The sequence below is a fragment of the Hyla sarda genome (genome assembly GCF_029499605.1).
Source record: "Hyla sarda isolate aHylSar1 chromosome 1 unlocalized genomic scaffold, aHylSar1.hap1 SUPER_1_unloc_23, whole genome shotgun sequence".
Classification (NCBI taxonomy): domain Eukaryota; kingdom Metazoa; phylum Chordata; class Amphibia; order Anura; family Hylidae; genus Hyla; species Hyla sarda.
In genome coordinates, this window is record NW_026607585.1 from 235,169 (window position 1) to 258,241 (window position 23,073).

The window sequence follows — 23,073 nt, forward strand, 5'->3', positions numbered from 1 at the left end:
GTTCCATCCGTTTTTTTGCCATACGGTTTTCTTTAGAAAAACGGATTGAAAACAGTATGGCAAAAACGTAGTGTGAACCCAGCCTAACTCTCCATTTTGCTAAGAAAACCCAAAAAGGAGGCGTGGTCTCCGAAAAGGGGCATGTTCCAGAAATTTTCACAAAAAAAACAACATATTTACTAAGGTTGCCACATAAAATGTTGTGGATTTGAGCTGAGAAAAACCCGACAGATCAGAGCGGGTGTAAAAAAAAGAAAAGTGAAGGGAAAGTGGAAAATGTAGGGAAACCTCAGTAAATACCGTGGGAAATAAACTGTAGGGAATTAAAACCCACAAAGAAACCTACACAACACTCTTAGTAAATAAGGGCCAATGAGCAATTACGGCAGCGAAAATTTCCTACGGGAATTGCATTCTTTAGCCAATTGTTACTTACGGCTGGCGACAAATCTGCTGTGTACCAATAAATCGCTAATGTTTTTTGCATCTTTTAAAGGTGAGTGTTTTATTTCTAGTGTAGTCTACCAAATCAGGGTCACTTTTCAGAATAGCCCAATTATCGAATATAGCTTTCTTTACAATGGGGGCCAAAACCGTTGCCCTTGACCATTGCAAGTATTGGGACTGTTCACAGTCTTTTTTACGTGCTGTGTTTTCCTTTTATGAAGTGCCTTGCTTAGGGCTGCATCTAGTAATAGTCTCGGATAACTTCTTTTTAGCAGGCGCTACCGCAAATCACCCGCCTGTGACAGAAAATCCGCATCGGTACTATTAATTATCCTTAATCTTAAGAACTGTTCATACGGGACAGTCTTTTTTACATGTTCCGGATGGAAACTTTGGAAATTGAGTAATACATTACAGGCGGTTGGTTTGCGGTAACCAGTAGTTACCAAATCTCCATTGTTTAATTTTACTTTTGTGACCAAAAACTCTAATTCATCCGTGGCTGTCTTGAAAGTAAATTTTAGATTCATTGTGTTTGAATCGTTCAGGACGGACACGAAGTCACTAAAAGATGACTCAGGGTCCGTCCAAACAATGAACACGTCATCCATGAAACGTCTATAGCATCTGATGAATTTAAGGAATTTATTTTTTTCGGAAAACATACTTTTTTTCGGTCGGGTGAGGGAGGTAAGTTTAGGCATTCTATCAGACTCAGAGCATTGTTATATAAGTAGTTATGATAAGATGGCCGCTGGTCAGGTCAGAGAGGTAAGTTTAACCTTTTCAGGACGCCGGGCGTATGCATACGCCCTGCATCCCGAGTCCTTAAGGACGTGGGGCGTATGCATACCCCTGTGGAAATTCCGGTCCCTGCCGCTAGCCGGCTGGGGACCGGACCGGAATGCCTGCTGAAATCATTCAGCAGGCATCCCGGCCCATAGCTGAGGTGAGTCCTGAGACCCCCCCATGTCGGCGATCGCAGAAAATCGCATGTCAATTCAGACATGCAATTTTCTGCTATTCCGGCCTGATCGGGTCTCTGGTGACCCGATCACCTGGATAATAGGGATGATCGGAGCTGTCAGGGACAGCCCTGATCATCCTGAGGGATAGGAGCGAGGTCACAGTGCTGCGATCTCCTCCTATCCCCTGCCATTTGTCAGAACTGATTCTGACCAATGGCAGCGCAGGACAGTGAGTTGCCATGGCCCACTGGATGTCGAGGGGATCGTGGGAAGAAGATGGAGGCCGGTACCTGGAGGAGAAGATGCCTGGGGACCCCCCAATCTTCGCTGGAGACTGCTGGATCTTGGCTCAGGTAGGGAAACCACGTTGTGGGGGGAAATGAAAGTGAAAGTAAAGTGATCTTTACTGTGGCAACCACTAGGAAGGCCAAACTGCAACTCCCAGCATGCCCAGACAGCCAAAGGCTGTCTGGGCATGCTGGGAGTTGTAGTTTTGCAACATCTGGAGGGTCACTGTTTGGAGACCACTGTTACAGTGGTGCCCAAACGGTAGCCCTCCAGATGTTGCCAAACTACAACTCTCAGCATGCCTAGACTGCCCAGGCATGCTGGGAGTTGTAGTTCTGTAACATCTGTCCCTTCAGATTTAGCAATTTTCATGACATTTTTGATTATTGCTGCTCTACTTTGAAGCCCTCTAATTTTTTCAAGAAGAAAATATGTCCATTTTATGAGGCCAACATGAAGCGGACATATTGTATTTGTGAAGAAAAATAAAATTTATTGGGAATATCCATTTTCCTTATAAGTAGAGAGCTTCAAAGTTAGAAAAATGCTAAATTTTCAAAATTTTCATGAAATTTTGGGATTTTTCACCAAAAAAGGATGCAAGTAACGCCGAAAATTTACCACCAAAATAAAGTAGAATATGTCACGAAAAAACAATCTCAGAATCAGAATATTCGGTTTTAAGCGTTTGAGTTATTAATTCGTAAAGCGATGGTGGTCAGAGTTGCGAAAAACGGCTCAGTCCTAAAGGTGAAAAAGGGCGGCGTCCTTAAGGGGTTAAGCATTCTACCTCAAAATTTTTTTTTTTATTTAAATCTTTATTTTCTAGTACACATTCAAATACAAAGAAAACCAAGAGAAATGCCAAATTTAAATCCCAATTCCCTAACCCACCCGACCTCCCACCACCCAGCCCACAGCGTCGCCAGTCTCCCAAGGGGGGGGGGGGGGGGGGGGACCCGACTATTTATTCCTCAGGATTTATATATTAATTTGTTTCTCTCTTCTCATCTCCAACTATTCCAGATCTTACTTATCCTTGACTGTTGCTTTTTTTTATATTTCATAATTTTATCAACCAAGTTCTTCCAATGTCCACTACTTGGGACCTCCGAAGATAACCAGACCCTCAGAATAAGTAACTTAGAGCCCCTTGTTCTCTACCCCCTTCCTGAACACCCAATAACACCTGTAGAGGAGAAAACCCAAATATTTCTTGCCAGAATATATTAACCCCACATAATATGACCAAAATCTGCTCCCTCTGCCCAACATCTTGGACACCTATCATCCCGCCAGTCACCTATTTTCTTTAAACCAACCGGCGTGGAATAAACCTTATGCGAAATGTTTAACTGAAATAATCTACACTGTAGAAGAATTCTGTATAGACAGTGCCGTTACTTTTACGCGCTGCCGTCCGTGATTACTCCCAGTGACTTCTCCCATTTCTTCTTAAATTCATCTTTTACTTTTTTAGTGACTTCATGTTGTAATATTTTATAAAATCTAATTTTCTTATCTAAATCTTCCAGTGTTCTTACATCATTAAATATGGTGTAATGTTTAAGTGCGAAAAAAGTTAACTCTTTAGTGCCTCTATATGCGCTTTGTATCTGAAAAAATCTGAATCTGTCCATTTCTCGTAGGCGAAATTCCTCCTGACGTTCTCTAAATGATTTCAAACCATTTACCCCAATAATGTGTTCCAATACCCTAATCCCTCTACCTTCCCAAAACACCGGGTCGGGAACAGTCAAAACTTCACTCAACCTTAGGTTGTACCAGATGGGAGTAAATCTCACCCCCTTTTATCTTACATTTTTTTTTAATATTTTTATTTTTAAATAATTCCAACCCTTGGTCAACATATGAGCATAGAAAAAAGATGATGAAAGGGCATCCGATCCAGTAATGTGACTACATCTCCCTCGGTCTCTCTATTTAACGCCTTTTTTCCCACCCATTCCCTCTGTTTTATAGCAGATAATATTTGCGCTATAAATAAGGGATAACAAGGCCCATCCCCCTCTTCATTGGGGGCTACTAATTCTAAATATTTTAACTCTTTCTCAAAAATGTCTTCATTAATCTCTCCATTCGAGTGAACCATTTATCAGTTATCCAAATGGGGGAAGCGTTAAAAAAAAATAAAAATAAAAAAGAACCTGGGGCAACGCCACCATTTTTAGTACCGCCATCCGATCGGCCATATTTAACGTCAGTCTGTTCCAGACTTCCAATTTTTTTTTTCATTTTATTCAACAAAGGTTTTAAATTCTCTTTAAAATAATCTATGGGATCAGCCGTTACTTTAATTCCCAAATAGTGGAGGGACCCCGATTCTCCCCCAGCTTAGAATGATTTGCCCTTTGGTCTATGAGGAGGGGAAATGATTTCATCCAGTTTATTTCCAAACCCGATCTCCCTCCAAACTCCTGAAAAACCTGTTTAAACCTTGGGACGGCCCTAAACGTATCTTGAAGATATAAAAGCAAATTGTTAACATTGTTGTTGTTTGTTTATTTATAAAGAGGAACTCCACGTGGATTGTCCGGCGGCCATATTGAGAACCCTTCAATCGTCTCCTGCACAAACAGCAAATTCAGGCTAATTCCACCCAGAAGATAAACCATTTATTGGCTGAATAAGGTCTATAGATAACCAGGTAGGAGAAGAATATTTTTCCTCTAACAACATTTCCCACATTCATGGTTTCTTCTTTTTGTGAATTCTCTCCTCAGGTTGAAAATAAAACTAATTTCCTTGTAAATCTTTTTCCACACATAGAACATCAAAATGGTTTCTCTCTTGTGTGACTTCTTTGATGATTCCTTAGTTTGTCATTAGCAAAAAAACATTTCCCACATTCTGAACATGAAAATGGCTTCTCTCCTGTATGAATTCTCTCATGTATTACAAGACGTGATTTACGTGTAAAACATTTCCCACAATGTGAACATGGAAATAGCTTCTCTCCTGTGTGAATTCTCTCATGTGACACAAGATGAGATTTACTTGCAAAACATTTCCCACATTGTAAACATGAATATGGCTTCTCTCCAGTGTGAATTCTCTCATGTATAACAAGCTGTGCTTTCTGTATAAAACATTTTCCACATACTGAACATGAATATGGCTTCTCTCCAGTGTGACTTCTCTCATGTATAACAAGAACTGATTTACGTGTGAAACTTTTCCCACATAATAAACATAGAAATGGCTCCTTTCCTGTGTGACTCCTCTCATGTTTGTCTGCGTTACTCCCACATTCTAAATATGGTTTCTCCGTTGAGTGAAGTTTTTCATGCTTTAGCAGAACCAACTTCCTTGCAAAACATTTTCCACATTCTGAACATGAATATGGCTTCTCGCCTGTATGAATTCTCTTATGTGTAACAAGATGGGATTTACTTGAAAAACATTTCTCGCACTGTGAACATGAAAAAGGCTTTTCTCCTGTGTGAATTCTCTCATGTATAACAAGCTGTGATTTCTGTATAAAAGATTTCCCACATTGTGCACATGAATATGGCTTCTCTCCTGTGTGACTTCTCTCATGTACAACCAGAACTGATTTACGTGTAAAACTTTTCCCACATTCTGAACATGTAAATAGCTTCTCTCCTGTGTGTATTCTCCTATGTCTAGAAAGATCTGATCTTTTTATAAATTCGATTCCACATTCATCACATTGAATCCGATCGGATCTTATGGTGAAAACGTGTGGTTGGTGAGGAGAAGGTTCGCCATGTTCAGAGGGATTATTAGGTGACAGGTCGTATCCTGAGGAGCGCTCCATATCATCCTGATCTTCTACTTTAATATTTAGCGATAAAATGACGTTTCTATCAGAATTCTTTAAAGGAATTTCTGTCGGGATAAAATGGACAATATTATTTTCCTCCCCCGAATCAAAATGCTTGACGAAATGACACTAAAGGTGAACAAAGTCCATGGGGCAGAATGGTAAGTACATTGGCAGAATGGTAAGTACATTGGCAGAATGGTAAGTACATCGGCAGAATGGTAAGTACATCGGCAGAATGGTAAGTACATCGGCAGAATGGTAAGTACATCGGCAGAATGGTAAGTACATCGGCAGAATGGTAAGTACATCGGCAGAATGGTAAGTACAATCGGCAGAATGGTAAGTACAATCGGCAGAATGGTAAGTACATCGGCAGAATGGTAAGTACATCGGCAGAATGGTAAGTACCATCGGTGATGTCTGTAATGACCAAACTCATGAGAATTGTCCTCTGCCTAATCAGTGTCTTCCATGATCTATGGGATCCCAAAACTATTGTAAGGTCTAAACTAAGGTAATAGGATTAAACATGGGGCACGAACACTACTATACCATCCTCGGAGAGGACCCACAGGCGACCCACCCCCCCCCCCCCCCCCCCCGATAGAGGACCCACAGGCGACCCCCCCGATAGAGGACCCACAGGCGACCCCCCCCGATAGAGGACCCACAGGCGACCCCCCCCGATAGAGGACCCACAGGCGACCCCCCCCCCCCCAATAGATGACCCACAGGCGACCCCCCCCGATAGAGGACCCACAGGCGACCCCCCCCCCCGATAGAGGACCCACAGGCGACCCCCCCCCCCCCCCCCAATAGAGGACCCACAGGCGACCCCCCCCGATAGAGGACCCACAGGCGACCCCCCCCGATAGAGGACCCACAGGCGACCCCCCCCCCCCCCGATAGAGGACCCACAGGCGACCCCCCCCCCCCCGATAGAGGACCCACAGGCGACCCCCCCCCCGATAGAGGACCCACAGGCGACCCCCCCCCCCCGATAGAGGACCCACAGGCGACCCCCCCCCCCGATAGAGGACCCACAGGCGACCCCCCCCCCCCCCCCCCGATAGAGGACCTACAGGCGACCCCCCCCCCCCCGATAGAGGACCCACAGGTGACCTCGGAGAGGGGGTGCAGTCACCTCCCTCAGGTCCTGACTATACATAACACAGGGATCACTGGGGCCTGAAGGGTTAATGTAATGTAGATCTAAGGTGAAGCCTCCCATGAAGAAACCTCTGAATCCCCTCTGTAATCCATTATTACATCCCTGGGGTAACACCTCCTGGCATTATTACATCCCTGGGACAACACCTCCTGTCATTATTACATCCCTGGGACAACACCTCCTGACATTATTACATCCCTGGGGTAACACCTCCTGGCATTATTACATACCTGGGGTAACACCTCCTGGCAGTATTACATACCGGGGGTAACACCTCCTGGAAATATTACATACCTGGGATAACACCTCCTGGCATTATTACATACCTGGGGTAACACCTCCTGGCAGTATTACACACCTGGTGAAACACCCCCTGGAATTATTACATACCTGGGGTAACACAACCTGGAATTATTACATACCAGGGGTAACACCTCCTGGCATTATTACATACCTGAGGTAACAGCTCCTGGCATTATTACATACCTGGGGTAACACCTCCTGGAATTTCCTCCTTCACTTCCCTCATACACGGGTGATGGCCGCTCATCCTCTCTTCTTCATCCTCCACTTTATTATTAGTCAGATCTCCCCCCTGATGTGACATATAGAACAATTCACTACATTACAGCAGACAGGAGGAGCAACAGAGACCCCCAAAATCTATGACTGCAGGACCCCCCTATAGAGATATAGGATCAGCCTCATCTACCTGATGCTTCTCTGGGACATTTCCCTCTGGACAGTCCTGGGAATACAGAGGGCGGGGACACCTCTCGGGTGGATTTCTATCCATGACTCCATCTGTAGGGAACACACAGGGAATGAATACATCAGTGCTGGAATAGATTATTCCATGTGATGATCAGATGATGGGTGTAGTAGTATCTAGGAGACCCTCCACCAATAAAAGTCTCCCCCTCCTTACACTGCTGATCGGCCCCCAAATCCGTCTCCTCTTCATCATCTATAACCTCAACCTTAATATTCATCAAATTTTCACTCTAAACAGACAAGAAGTAAAATTAAATTAACTTGGTAACAAATCACTTTTTGGTCATATCTTGGGGAAGACTTTAGCGCCATCTACCTGATGGTTCTCTGGACAGTCCTGGGAATACAGATGACGGGGACACCTCTCGGGTGGATTTCTATCAATGACTCCATCTGTAGGGAACACACAGGGAATGAATACATCAGTGCTGGATATATTTCTATGTTACTAGGTAGTGAGATTGATATCTATATATATGTCTCCTCTTACCTTGTGATGTGAGGGGCCGGTGATCCTCCATCATGACTATGTCCTGGTACAGATCCTTGTGTCCTTCTACATACTCCCACTCCTCCATGGAGAAATAGACCGCCACATCCTGACACCTTATAGGAACCTGACACACAATGATACCGTCATCACCAGACCCCTCCATTACTGTATAATGTCCCAGCAGTGTCACCTCTCTAATCATCACCAGACCCCTCCATTACTGTATAATGTCCCAGCAGTGTCACCTCTCCAGTCATCACCAGACCCCTCCATTACTGTATAATGTCCCAGCAGTGTCACCTCTCTAATCATCACCAGACCCCTCCATTACTGTATAATGTCCCAGCAGTGTCACCTCTCCAGTCATCACCAGACCCCTCCATTACTGTATAATGTCCCAGCAGTGTCACCTCTCCGGTCATCACCAGACCCCTCCATTACTGTATAATGTCCCAGCAGTGTCACCTCTCTAATCATCACCAGACCCCTCCATTACTGTATAATGTCCCAGCAGTGTCACCTCTCTAATCATCACCAGACCCCTCCATTACTGTATAATGTCCCAGAAGTGTCACCTCTCTAATCATCACCAGACCCCTTCATTACTGTATAATGTCCCAGCAGTGTCACCTCTCTAATCATCACCAGACCCCTCCATTACTGTATAATGTCCCAGCAGTGTCACCTCTCTAATCATCACCAGACCCCTCCATTACTGTATAATGTCCCAGCAGTGTCACCTCTCTAATCATCACCAGACCCCTCCATTACTGTATAATGTCCCAGCAGTGTCACCTCTCATCACCAGACCCCTCCATTACTGTATAATGTCCCAGCAGTGTCACCTCTCCAGTCATCACCAGACCCCTCCATTACTGTATAATGTCCCAGCAGTGTCACCTCTCCAGTCATCACCAGACCCCTCCATTACTGTATAATGTCCCAGCAGTGTCACCTCTCTAATCATCACCAGACCCCTCCATTACTGTATAATGTCCCAGCAGTGTCACCTCTCCAGTCATCACCAGACCCCTCCATTATTGTATAATGCCCCAGCAGTGTCACCTCTCCAGTCATCACCAGACCCCTCCATTACTGTATAATGTCCCAGCAGTGTCACCTCTCTAATCATCACCAGACCCCTCCATTACTGTATAATGTGCCAGCAGTGTCACCTCTCTAATCATCACCAGACCCCTCTATTACTGTATAATGTCCCAGCAGTGTCACCTCTCCAGTCATCACCAGACCCCTCCATTACTGTATAATGTTCAGCAGTGTCACCTCTCCAGTCATCACCAGACCCCTCCATTACTGTATAATGTCCCAGCAGTGTCACCTCTCCAGTCATCACCAGACCCCTCCATTACTGTATAATGTCCCAGCAGTGTCACCTCTCTAATCATCACCAGACCCCTCCATTACTGTATAATGTCCCAGCAGGGTCACCTCTCCAGTCATCACCAGACCCCTCCATTACTGTATAATGTCCCAGCAGTGTCCCCTCTCTAATCATCACCAGACCCCTCCATTACTGTATAATGTCCCAGCAGGGTCACCTCTCCAGTCATCACCAAACCCCTCCATTACTGTATAATGTCCCAGCAGGGTCACCTCTCATCACCAGACCCCTCCATTACTGTATAATGTCCAGCAGGGTCACCTCTCCAGTCAGCAGCTCAGTGATCCTGTGGATGAGTTCTAGGATCTTCTTCTCATGTATCAGTGACTGAGGTGGAGGCTCCGTGATGGGGCCCCGGGCCCTGCTCTGTCCTCCTGACTCATGGAGATGGCTGCTGGGGGCCACACACTCCCCCCATGTCTTCTTCACTATGGTGTAATCCTGTGTATGGAGAGAGACAATGAGGGGACTGACCCCAGTATTCCTCCCCCACTACAAAGAGGAGATTGTGCCCCCTGTATAGAGCTCTAGTGAGCACATCTGGAATACTGGGGTCAGTTCTGGAGACCTCACCTACAAAGAGACATCCAGAACATAGAGCGGGGCCAAAGATGGGGGCCAACAATGGTGGAAATGTAGCTGGGGGGCCAACAATGGTGGAAATGTAGCTGGGGGGCCAACAATGGTGGAAATGTAGCTGGGGGGCCAACAATGGTGGAAATGTAGCTGGGGGGCCAACAATGGTGGAAATGTAGCTGGGGGGCCAACAATGGTGGAAATGTAGCTGGGGGGGGCCAACAATGGTGGAAATGTAGCTGGGGGGCCAACAATGGTGGAAATGTAGCTGGGGGGCCAACAATGGTGGAAATGTAGCTGGGGGGCCAACAATGGTGGAAATGTAGCTGGGGGGCCAACAATGGTGGAAATGTAGCTGGGGGGCCAACAATGGTGGAAATGTAGCTGGGGGGCCAACAATGGTGGAAATGTAGCTGGGGGGCCAACAATGGTGGAAATGTAGCTGGGGGGCCAACAATGGTGGAAATGTAGCTGGGGGGCCAACAATGGTGGAAATGTAGCTGGGGGAGCCAACAATGGTGGAAATGTAGCTGGGGGAGCCAACAATGGTGGAAATGTAGCTGGGGGGCCAACAATGGTGGAAATGTAGCTGGGGGGCCAACAATGGTGGAAATGTAGCTGGGGGGCCAACAATGGTGGAAATGTAGCTGGGGGGCCAACAATGGTGGAAATGTAGCTGGGGGGCCAACAATGGAGGAAATGTAGATGGGGGACAACAATGGTGGAAATGTAGATGGGGGACAACAATGGTGGAAATGTAGATGGGGGACAACAATGGTGGAAATGTAGATGGGGGGACAACAATGGTGGAAATGTAGATGGGGACAACAATGGTGGAAATGTAGATGGGGGACAACAATGGTGGAAATGTAGATGGGGGACAACAATGGTGGAAATGTAGGTGGGGGGACAACAATGGTGGAAATGTAGATGGGGGGACAACAATGGTGGAAATGTAGATGGAGACAACAATGGTGGAAATGTAGATGGGGGGACAACAATGGTGGAAATGTAGATTGGGGGACAACAATGGTGGAAATGTAGATGGGGGCAACAATGGTGGAAATGTAGATGGGGGACAACAATGGTGGAAATGTAGATGGGGGGACAACAATGGTGGAAATGTAGATTTGGGGGGGGGGGGTGAACAATCGTGGAAATGTAGATGGGTCACCTCACCTCTCCGGTCAGCAGGTGGAGGATCTCCAAGGTGAAGTGTAATATTCTCTTAATCACCTCATTCCTGTCCTTGTCCATCCTTGGGGATCATTGAGGATTAGAGGAGACAATGGGGTCAGCTGGAGTAGATAGTCCTGAAAAAGAGGAGGAGCCTGGATCACAGAACCAGCGACACACTGTAACAAACCTCCTCCTCATGTAATCTCCTTACTACTTGGGTGACACACTGTAACAAACCTCCTCTTCATGCAATCTCCTTACTACTGGGGTGACACACTGTAACAAACCTCCTCCTCATGTAATCTCCTTACTACTGGGGTGACACACTGTAACAAACCTCCTCCTCATGTAATCTCCTTACTACTGGGGTGACACACTGTAACAAACCTCCTCTTAATGTAATCTCCTTACTACTGGGGTGACACACTGTAACAAACCTCCTCCTCATGTAATCTCCTTACTACTGGGGTGACACACTGAAACAAACCTCCTCCTTATGTAATCTCCTTACTACTGGGGTGACACACTGTAACAAACCTCCTCCTCATGCAATCTCCTTACTACTGGGGTGACACACTGTAACAAACCCCCTCCTCATGTAATCTCCTTACTACTGGGGTGACACACTGTAACAAACCCCCTCCTCATGTAATCTCCTTACTACTGGGGTGACACACTGTAACAAACCTCCTCCTCATGTAATCTCCTTACTACTGGGGTGACACACTGTAACAAACCTCCTCCTCATGTAATCTCCTTACTACTGGGGTGACACACTGTAACAAACCTCCTCCTCATGTAATCTCCTCACTACTGGGGTGACACACTGTAACAAACCTCCTCCTCATGTAATCTCCTTACTACTGGGGTGACACACTATAACAAACCTCCTCCTAATGTAATCTCCTTACTACTGGGGTGACACACTGTAACAAACCTCCTCCTCATGTAATCTTCTTACTACTGTGGTGACGCACTGTAACAAACCCCCTCCTCATGTAATCTCCTTACTATTGGGGTGACACACTGTAACAAACCTCCTCCTCATGTAATCTCCTTACTACTGAGGTGACACACTGTAACAAACCTCCTCCTCATGTAATCTCCTCACTATTGGGGTGACACACTGTAACAAACCTCCTCCTCGTGTAATCTCCTCACTATTGGGGTGACACACTGTAACAAACCTCCTCCTCATGTAATCTCCTTACTACTGGGGTGACACACTGTAACAAACCTCCTCCTCATGTAATCTCCTTACTATTGGAGTGACACACAGTAACAAACCTCCTCCACATGTAATATCCTTACTACTGGGGTGACACACAGTAACAAACCTCCTCCTCATGTAATCTCCTTACTATTGGAGTGACACACTGTAACAAACCTCCTCCTCATGTAATCTCCTTACTATTGGAGTGACACACAGTAACAAACCTCCTCCTCATGTAATCTCCTCACTATTGGAGTGACACACTGTAACAAACCTCCTCCTCATGTAATCTCCTCACTATTGGGGTGACACACTGTAACAAACCTCCTCCTCATGTAATCTCTTTACTACTGGGGTGACACACTGTAACAAACCTCCTCCTCATGTAATCTCCTTACTATTGGAGTGACACACAGTAACAAACCTCCTCCACATGTAATATCCTTACTACTGGGGTGACACACAGTAACAAACCTCCTCCTCATGTAATCTCCTTACTATTGGAGTGACACACTGTAACAAACCTCCTCCTCATGTAATCTCCTTACTATTGGAGTGACACACAGTAACAAACCTCCTCCTCATGTAATCTCCTTACTATTGGAGTGACATACAGTAACAAACCTCCTCCTCATGTAATCTCCTTACTATTGGGGTGACACACTGTAACAAACCTCCTCCTCATGTAATCTCCTTACTATTGGAGTGACACACTGTAACAAACCTCCTCCTCATGTAATCTCCTTACTATTGGAGTGACACACTGTAACAAACCTCCTCCTCATGTAATCTCCTCACTACTGGGGTGACACACTGTAACAAACCTCCTCCTCATGTAATCTCCTTACTATTGGAGTGACACACTGTAACAAACCTCCTCCTCATGTAATCTCCTTACTACTGGGGTGACACACAGTAACAAACCTCCTCCTCATGTAATCTCCTTACTATTGGGGTGACACACTGTAACAAACCTCCTCCTCATGTAATCTCCTTACTATTGGGGTGACACACTGTAACAAACCTCCTCCTCGTGTAATCTCCTTACTATTGGGGTGCCACACTGTAACAAACCTCCTCCTCATGTAATCTCCTTACTGGGGTGACACACAGTAACAAACCTCCTCCTCATGTAATCTCCTTACTATTGGAGTGACACACTGTAACAAACCTCCTCCTCATGTAATCTCCTTACTATTGGAGTGACACACAGTAACAAACCTCCTCCTCATGTAATCTCCTCACTATTGGAGTGACACACAGTAACAAACCTCCTCCTCATGTAATCTCCTTACTATTGGAGTGACACACTGTAACAAACCTCCTCCTCATGTAATCTCCTTACTACTGGGGTGACACACTGTAACAAACCTCCTCCTCATGTAATCTCCTTACTACTGGGGTGACACACTGTAACAAACCTCCTCCTCATGTAATCTCCTCACTACTGGGGTGACACACTGTAACAAACCTCCTCCTCATGTAATCTCCTTACTATTGGAGTGACACACTGTAACAAACCTCCTCCCCATGTAATCTCCTTACTACTGGGGTGACACACAGTAACAAACCTCCTCCTCATGTAATCTCCTTACTACTGGGGTGACACACTGTAACAAACCTCCTCCTCATGTAATCTCCTTACTACTGGGGTGACACACTGTAACAAACCTCCTCCTCATGTAATCTCCTTACTACTGGGGTGACACACTGTAACAAACCTCCTCCTCATGTAATCTCCTTACTACTGGGGTGACACACTGTAACAAACCTCCTCCTCATGTAATCTCCTTACTACTGGGGTGACACACTGTAACAAACCTCCTCCTCATGTAATCTCCTTACTACTGGGGTGACACACTGTAACAAACCTCCTCCTCATGTAATCTCCTCACTATTGGGGTGACACACTGTAACAAACCTCCTCCTCATGTAATCTCCTCACTATTGGGGTGACACACTGTAACAAACCTCCTCCTCATGTAATCTCCTTACTACTGGGGTGACACACTGTAACAAACCTCCTCCTCATGTAATCTCCTTACTATTGGAGTGACACACTGTAACAAACCTCCTCCTCATGTAATCTCCTCACTACTGGGGTGACACACTGTAACAAACCTCCTCCTCATGTAATCTCCTTACTATTGGAGTGACACACTGTAACAAACCTCCTCCCCATGTAATCTCCTTACTATTGGAGTGACACACTGTAACAAACCTCCTCCTCATGTAATCTCCTTACTACTGGGGTGACACACTGTAACAAACCCCCTCCCCATGTAATCTCCTTACTACTGTGGTGACACACTGTAACAAACCTCCTCCTCATGTAATCTCCTTACTATTGGGGTGACACACTGTAACAAACCTCCTCCTCATGTAATCTCCTTACTATTGGGGTGACACACTGTAACAAACCTCCTCCCCATGTAATCTCCTTACTACTGGGGTGACACACTGTAACAATTCTCCTCCTCATGTAATCTCCTTACTACTGGGGTGACACACTGTAACAAACCTCCTCCTCATGTAATCTCCTTACTATTGGGGTGACACACTGTAACAAACCTCCTCCTCGTGTAATCTCCTTACTATTGGGGTGACACACTGTAACAAACCTCCTCCTCATGTAATCTCCTCACTATTGGGGTGACACACTGTAACAAACCTCCTCCTCATGTAATCTCCTTACTATTGGGGTGACACCTACCAGCAGAGATCTCCACACAGAAGATCAGTAACCGCTCGAGCAGGTCCCTTCCTTTATATTCAATTCGGTGCAGGTGTAGGACCTGTAATGATGTCACAATCATGTGACCAGTATGTTTGGGGGCGGAGTTCAGCAGTATAGATGATATAGTGGATGAAGGACCTGTGAGAATGGTCATGTGACAGTAGGCGGGGTTCAGTCGTGCGGAGAAGATTTGTACAGTACTGCCTGAGGTAGGATTCCATGAGGAGTTCTTGTTACAATGTGTCACTGCAGGTGCAACCATAATCTCCTTCCTCTCAGGATCCCCTCCAGCTGATCCACTTGTCTCCTCTTCTCCTCCAGCTGATCCACTTGTCTCCTCTTCTCCTCCAGCTGATCCAGTTGTCTCCTCTTCTCCTCCAGCTGATCCAGTTGTCTCCTCTTCTCCTCCAGCTGATCCAGTTGTCTCCTCTTCCCCTCCGGCTGATCCAGTTGTCTCCTCTTCTCCTCCGGCTGATCCAGTTGTCTCCTCTTCCCCTCCGGCTGATCCACTTGTCTCATCTTCCCCTCCGGCTGATCCAGTTGTCTCCTCTTCTCCTCCGGCTGATCCAGTTGTCTCCTCTTACCCTCCAGCTGATCCACTTGTCTCCTCTTCTCCTCCAGCTGATCCAGTTGTCTCCTCTTCCCCTCCAGCTGATCCACTTGTCTCCTCTTCCCCTCCAGCTGATCCATTTGTCTCCTCTTCTCCTCCAGCTGATCCAGTTGTCTCCTCTTCCCCTCCAGCTGATCCAGTTGTCTCTTCTTCTCCTCCAGCTGATCCAGTTGTCTCCTCTTCCCCTCCAGCTGATCCACTTGTCTCCTCTTCCCCTCCGGCTGATCCAGTTGTCTCCTCTTCCCCTCCGGCTGATCCAGTTGTCTCCTCTTCCCCTCCGGCTGATCCACTTGTCTCCTCTTCCCCTCCGGCTGATCCACTTGTCTCCTCTTCCCCTCCGGCTGATCCACTTGTCTCCTCTTCCCCTCCGGCTGATCCACTTGTCTCCTCTTCTCCTCCAGCTGATCCAGTTGTCTCCTCTTCTCCTCCAGCTGATCCAGTTGTCTCCTCTTCTTCTCCAGCTGATCCAGTTGTCTTCTCTTCTCCAGCTGATCCAGTTGTCTCCTCTTCTTCTCCAGCTGATCCAGTTGTCTTCTCTTCTCCAGCTGATCCAGTTGTCTCCTCTTCTCCTCCAGCTGATCCAGTTGTCTCCTCTTCTCCTCCATCTGATCCAGTTGTCTTCTCTTCCCCTCCATCTGATCCAGTTGTCTTCTCTTCCCCTCCAGCTGATCCAGTTGTCTTCTCTTCCCCTCCAGCTGATCCAGTTGTCTTCTCTTCCCCTCCAGCTGATCCAGTTGTCTCTTCTTCTCCTCCAGCTGATCCAGTTGTCTCCTCTTCTCCTCCAGCTGATCCAGTTGTCTCCTCTTCTCCTCCAGCTGATCCAGTTGTCTCCTCTTCTCCTCCAGCTGATCCAGTTGTCTCCTCTTCCCCTCCAGCTGATCCAGTTGTCTCCTCTTCCACTCCAGCTGATTCAGTTGTCTCCTCTTCCACTCCAGCTGATCCAGTTGTCTCCTCTTCCCCTCCAGCTGATCCAGTTGTCTCCTCTTCCCCTCCAGCTGATCCAGTTGTCTCCTCTTCCCCTCCAGCTGATCCAGTTGTCTCCTCTTCCCCTCCAGCTGATCCAGTTGTCTCCTCTTCCCCTCCAGCTGATCCAGTTGTCTCCTCTTCCCCTCCAGCTGATCCAGTTGTCTCCTCTTCCCCTCCAGCTGATCCAGTTGTCTCCTCTTCCCCTCCAGCTGATCCAGTTGTCTCCTCTTCCCCTCCAGCTGATCCAGTTGTCTCCTCTTCCCCTCCAGCTGATCCAGTTGTCTCCTCTTCCCCTCCAGCTGATCCAGTTGTCTCCTCTTCCCCTCCAGCTGATCCAGTTGTCTCCTCTTCCCCTCCAGCTGATCCAGTTGTCTCCTCTTCCCCTCCAGCTGATCCAGTTGTCTCCTCTTCCCCTCCAGCTGATCCAGTTGTCTCCTCTTCCCCTCCAGCTGATCCAGTTGTCTCCTCTTCCCCTCCAGCTGATCCAGTTGTCTCCTCTTCTCCTCCAGCTGATCCAGTTGTCTCCTCTTCTCCTCCAGTTGTCTCCTCTTCTCCTCCAGTTGTCTTCTCTTCTCCTCCAGCTGATCCAGTTGTCTCCTCTTCCCCTCCAGCTGATCCAGTTGTCTCCTCTTCCCCTCTAGCTGATCAAGTTGTCTCCTCTTCCCCTCCAGCTGATCCAGTTGTCTCCTCTTCTCCTCCAGTTGTCTTCTCTTCTCCTCCAGCTGATCCAGTTGTCTCATCTTCTCCTCCAGCTGATCCAGTTGTCTCCTCTTCCCCTCCAGCTGATCCAGTTGTCTCCTCTTCCCCTCCAGCTGATCCAGTTGTCTCCTCTTCCCCTCCAGCTGATCCAGTTGTCTCCTCTTCTCCTCCAGCTGATCCAGTTGTCTCCTCTTCTCCTCCAGTTGTCTCCTCTTCTCCTGAATGACCCCCCAAAGATGGACAAGGACAGGAATCAGACGACTAAGAGAATATTACACTTCACCTTGGAGATCCTCCACCTGCTGACCGGAGAGGTGAGGTGACCCATCTACATTTCCATCATTGTTGTCCCCCTCCATCTGCATTTCCACCATTGTTGTCCCCCCATCTACATTTCCACCATTGTTGTCCCCATCTACATTTCCACCATTGTTGTCCCGCCATCTACATTTCCACCATTGTTGTCCCGCCATCTACATTTCCACCATTGTTGTCCCCCCCATCTAAATTTCCACCATTGTTGTCCCCCCCATCTACATTTCCACCATTGTTGTCCCCCCCCATCTACATTTCCACCATTGTTGTCCCCCCCATCTACATTTCCACCATTGTTGTCCCCCCCATCTACATTTCCACCATTGTTGTCCCCATCTACATTTCCACCATTGTTGTCTCCATCTACATTTCCACCATTGTTGTCCCCCCATCTACATTTCCACCATTGTTGTCCCCCATCTACATTTCCACCATTGTTGGCCCCATCTACATTTCCACCATTGTTGTCCCCCATCTACATTTCCACCATTGTTGTCCCCATCTACATTTCCACCATTGTTGTCCCCCCATCTACATTTCCACCATTGTTGTCCCCCCCATCTACATTTCCACCATTGTTGTCCCCCCCATCTACATTTCCACCATTGTTGTCCCCCATCTACATTTCCACCATTGTTGGCCCCCATCTACATTTCCACCGTTGTTGGCCCCCATCTACATTTCCACCGTCGTTGGCCCCCCATCTACATTTCCACCGTTGTTGGCCCCCCATCTACATTTCCACCGTTGTTGGCCCCCCATCTACATTTCCACCGTTGTTGGCCCCCCATCTACATTTCCACCGTTGTTGTCCCCCCCATCTACATTTCCACCGTTGTTGTCCCCCATCTACATTTCCACCATTGTTGGCCCCATCTACATTTCCACCATTGTTGGCCCCATCTACATTTCCACCATTGTTGGCCCCCATCTTTGGCCCCGCTCTATGTTCTGGATGTCTCTTTGTAGGGTCAGTCCCCTCATTGTCTCTCTCCATACACAGGATTACACCATAGTGAAGAAGACATGGGGGGAGTGTGTGGCCCCCAGCAGCCATCTCCATGAGTCAGGAGGACGGAGCAGGGCCCGGGGCCCCATCACGGAGCCTCCACCTCACTTACTGATACATGAGAAGAAGATCCTAGAACTCATCCACAGGATCACTGAGCTGCTGACTAGAGAGGTGACCCTGCTGGGACATTATACAGTAATGGAGGGGTCTGGTGTTGAGAGGTGACCCTGCCGGGACATTATACAGTAATGGAGGGGTCTGGTGATGACTGGAGAGGTGACCCTGCTGGGACATTATACAGTAATGGAGGGGTCTGGTGATGACTGGAGAGGTGACACTGCTGGGACATTATACAGTAATGGAGGGGTCTGGTGATGACTGGAGAGGTGACACTGCTGGGACATTATACAGTAATGGAGGGGTCTGGTGATGACTGGAGAGGTGACCCTGCTGGGACATTATACAGTAATGGAGGGGTCTGGTGATGATTGGAGAGGTGACCCTGCTGGACATTATACAGTAATGGAGGGGTCTGTTGGTGATTAGAGAGGTGACCCTGCTGGGACATTATACAGTAATGGAGGGGTCTGGTGATTAGAGAGGGGACACTGCTGGGACATTATACAGTAATGGAGGGGTCTGGTGATGATTAGAGAGGTGACACTGCTGGGACATTATACAGTAATAGAGGGGTCTGGTGATGACTGGAGAGGTGACACTGCTGGGACATTATACAGTAATGGAGGGGTCTGGTGATGACTGGAGAGGTGACACTGCTGGGACATTATACAGTAATGGAGGGGTCTGGAGATGACTGGAGAGGTGACACTGCTGGGACATTATACAGTAATGGAGGGGTCAGGTGATGATTAGAGAGGTGACACTGCTGGGACATTATACAGTAATGGAGGGGTCTGGTGATGATTAGAGAGGTGACACTGCTGGAACATTATACAGTAATGGAGGGGTCTGGTGATGAGAGGTGACACTGCTGGGACATTATACAGTAATGGAGGGGTCTGGTGATGAGAGGTGACACTGCTGGGACATTATACAGTAATGGAGGGGTCTGGTGATGATTAGAGAGGTGACACTGCTGGGACATTATACAGTAATGGAGGGGTCTGGTGATGACTGGGGAGGTGACACTGCTGGGACATTATACAGTAATTGAGGGGTCTGGTGATGGTTAGAGAGGTGACACTGCTGGAACATTATACAGTAATGGAGGGGTCTGGTGATGACTGGAGAGGTGACCCTGCTGGGACATTATACAGTAATGGAGGGCTCTGGTGATGAATGGAGAGGTGACACTGCTGGGACATTATACAGTAATGGAGGGGTCTGGTGATGACTGGAGAGGTGACACTGCTGGGACATTATACAGTAATGGAGGGGTCTGGTGGTGATTAGAGAGGTGACACTGCTGGGACATTATACAGTAATGGAGGGGTCTGGTGATGACTGGAGAGGTGACACTGCTGGGACATTATACAGTAATGGAGGGGTCTGGTGATGATTAGAGAGGTGACACTGCTGGGACATTATACAGTAATGGAGGGGTCTGTTGATGATTAGAGAGGTGACACTGCTGGAACATTATACAGTAATGGATGGGTCTGGTGATGATTCGAGAGGTGACACTGCTGGGACATTATACAGTAATGGAGGGGTCTGGTGATGATTAGAGAGGTGACACTGCTGGGACATTATACAGTAATGGAGGGGTCTGGTGATGACTGTAGAGGTGACACTGCTGGGACATTATACAGTAATGGAGGGGTCTGGTGGTGATTAGAGAGGTGACACTGCTGGGACATTATACAGTAATGGAGGGGTCTGGTGATGACTGGAGAGGTGACACTGCTGGGACATTATACAGTAATGGAGGGGTCTGGTGATGATTAGAGAGGTGACACTGCTGGGACATTATACAGTAATGGAGGGGTCTGGTGATGATTAGAGAGGTGACACTGCTGGGACAATATACAGTAATGGAGGGGTCTGGTGATGATTAGAGAGGTGACACTGCTGGGACATTATACAGTAATGGAGGGGTCTGGTGATGATTAGAGAGGTGACACTGCTGGGACATTATACAGTAATGGAGGGGTCTGGTGATGATTAGAGAGGTGACACTGCTGGGACATTATACAGTAATGGAGGGGTCTGGTGATGACGGTATAATTGTGTGTCAGGTTCCTATAAGGTGTCAGGATGTGGCGGTCTATTTCTCCATGGAGGAGTGGGAGTATGTAGAAGGACACAAGGATCTGTACCAGGACATAGTCATGATGGAGGATCACCGGCCCCTCACATCACAAGGTAAGAAGAGACATATATATAGATATCACTCTCACTACCTAGTAACATAGAAATCTATGCAGCACTGATGTATTCATTCCCTGTGTGTTCCATACAGATGGAGTCATTGATAGAAATCCTCCCGAGAGGTGTCCCCGTCATCTGTATTCCCAGGACTGTCCAGAGGGAAATGTCCCAGAGAAGCATCAGGTAGATGAGGCTGATCCCATATCTCTATAGGGGGGTCCTGCAGGGATAGATTTTGGGGGCCTCTGTTGCTCCTCCTGTCTGCTGTATTGTAGTGAATTGTTCTATATGTCACATCAGGGGGGAGATCTGACTAATAATAAAGTGGAGGATGAAGAAGAGAGGATGAGCGGCCATCACCCGTGTATGAGGGAAGTGAAGGAGGAAATTCCAGGAGGTGTTACCCCAGTGATCATGGAGCGCTTCTCAGGAGAAGGTGGAGAGATCATGGAGTGCTCCTCAGGAGAAGATGGAGGGATCATGGAGCGCTTCTCAGGAGAAGATGGAGAGATCATGGAGCGCTCCTCAGGAAAAGACCTCCTTACCCCTAATGTCCATCCAGATCTATCCTATAATAATTCTCCTGATCATGGGGAACCTTCTCCTCACCAACCACACATTGTTACCACAAGGACAGGTCAGAAAAAGTTTCAATGTAATGAATGCGGAAAAGAGTTTACAACAAGCTCGGGTCTTTTTTCACACAAAAGAAGTCACACAGGAGAGAAGCCACATCCATGTGCTGAATGTGGGAAATGTTTTATGTATAAATCACATCTTGTTATACATAAGAGAATTCACACTGGAGAGAAGCCTTATTCATGTTCAGAATGTGGGAAATGTTTTATACAAAAATTCCATCTTGTTTTACACAATAGAGGTCACACCGGAGAGAAGCCATTTCCATGTTTAGAATGTGGAAAATGCTTTACAAATAAATCAGATCTTGTTAAACATGAACGAAGTCACACAGGAGAGAAGCCGTATTCATGTGTAGAATGTGGGAAATGTTTTACAGATAAATCTACTCTTGTTAGACATGAGAGAAGTCACACAGGAGAGAAACCATATTCATGTGCAGAATGTGGGAAATGTTTTACAGATAAATTAAGTCTTAATAGACACGAAAGAAGTCACACAGGAGAGAAGCCATTTTCATGTGCAGAATGTGAGAAATGTTTTATTACTAAAGACAAACTAAGGACTCATCAGAGGAGTCACACAGGAGAGAAGCCATATTCATGTTCAGAATGTGGGAAATGTTTTACAGATCAGTCAAATCTTGTTGCACATGTAAAAAGTCACACAGGAGAGAATTCACATTTATGTTCCGAATGTGGAAAATGTTTTACAACTCAGTCAAGTCTTGTCAGACATAAGAGAAGTCATATAGGAGAGAAGCCATATTCATGTTGAAATGTTTTGTAGAAAAGTCAAATCTTGTTATGCATGAGAGACGTCACACAAGCGAGAAGCAGAATAAATAGCATTTGGGAAATATTTTACAACTTTATCAATTTTCACAGGAGAGAAATTCTATTTTCATAATGAGGAAATATATTACAAGTAAACCACATTTTGTAACCCATGACAGATCACTAAGGAGGGAAGCCATATTAATGCTCAGAATGTGGGAAATGTTTAATACTAAGGTCAAAGAAATGTTAAACGAATCAGACTCCCTACTTATGTACTTGCCGAGCAATAGGGAAAATGCCTGCTGCTCAGTACTTATCCTGTGGATGTGGCTGTCTTCAGGTCAGGGGTCATACTGTATGTACATCACCATGTACACTCTGCCAGGTGCTGCGAGTGTTCACTGAGCAGGAGGCCTACAATGTATGTCAGGATTCTGTCATACTGTATGTACATCACCATGTACACTCTGCCAGGTGCTGCGAGTGTTCACTGAGCAGGAGGCCTACAATGTATGTCAGGATTCTGTCATACTGTATGTACATCACCATGTACACTCTGCCAGGTGCTGCGAGTGTTCACTGAGCAGGAGGCCTACAATGTATGTCAGGATTCTGTCATACTGTATGTACATCACCATGTACACTCTGCCGGGTGCTGTGAGT

The 23,073-nt window shown here is 46.7% G+C and overlaps 2 protein-coding genes across 4 annotated transcripts in view; one reads left to right on the top strand and one right to left on the bottom strand.

Moving 5' to 3' along the window:
- The window catches only part of LOC130298133 (uncharacterized), an 88,631-nt gene extending 65,770 nt beyond the window's left edge, over window positions 1-22,861 (top strand). Inside the window, exons 10-14 of the mRNA XM_056551039.1 lie at window positions 17,337-17,648; window positions 18,653-18,832; window positions 20,860-20,986; window positions 21,084-21,175; window positions 21,293-22,861. Of these exons, the coding sequence (XP_056407014.1) occupies window positions 17,337-17,648; window positions 18,653-18,832; window positions 20,860-20,986; window positions 21,084-21,175; window positions 21,293-22,408 (1,827 nt within the window). The 3' untranslated portion in view covers window positions 22,409-22,861. The remainder of the gene's footprint in view (window positions 1-17,336; window positions 17,649-18,652; window positions 18,833-20,859; window positions 20,987-21,083; window positions 21,176-21,292) is intronic.
- On the bottom strand, window positions 2,662-15,394 carry LOC130298131 (gastrula zinc finger protein XlCGF57.1-like). Of its 3 annotated transcripts, none has more exons than XM_056551035.1 (9): window positions 15,036-15,374; window positions 11,167-11,243; window positions 9,616-9,795; window positions 7,950-8,076; window positions 7,776-7,852; window positions 7,614-7,689; window positions 7,398-7,489; window positions 7,172-7,280; window positions 2,662-5,576 (listed from the first exon to the last, which is right to left on the bottom strand). In XM_056551035.1, the coding sequence occupies exons 2-9, from the start codon at window positions 11,185-11,187 to the stop codon at window positions 4,498-4,500; spliced, it is 1,761 nt and encodes a 586-aa protein (XP_056407010.1). In that variant the 5' UTR covers window positions 11,188-11,243; window positions 15,036-15,374; the 3' UTR covers window positions 2,662-4,497. The 3 variants fall into 3 exon arrangements, with proteins under 3 accessions (XP_056407010.1, XP_056407008.1, XP_056407011.1); XM_056551033.1 differs by having other exon boundaries at window positions 11,110-11,243; XM_056551036.1 differs by lacking the exons at window positions 7,614-7,689; window positions 7,776-7,852 and having other exon boundaries at window positions 11,110-11,243; window positions 15,036-15,394.
- Window positions 22,862-23,073: the final 212 nt, after the last annotated feature.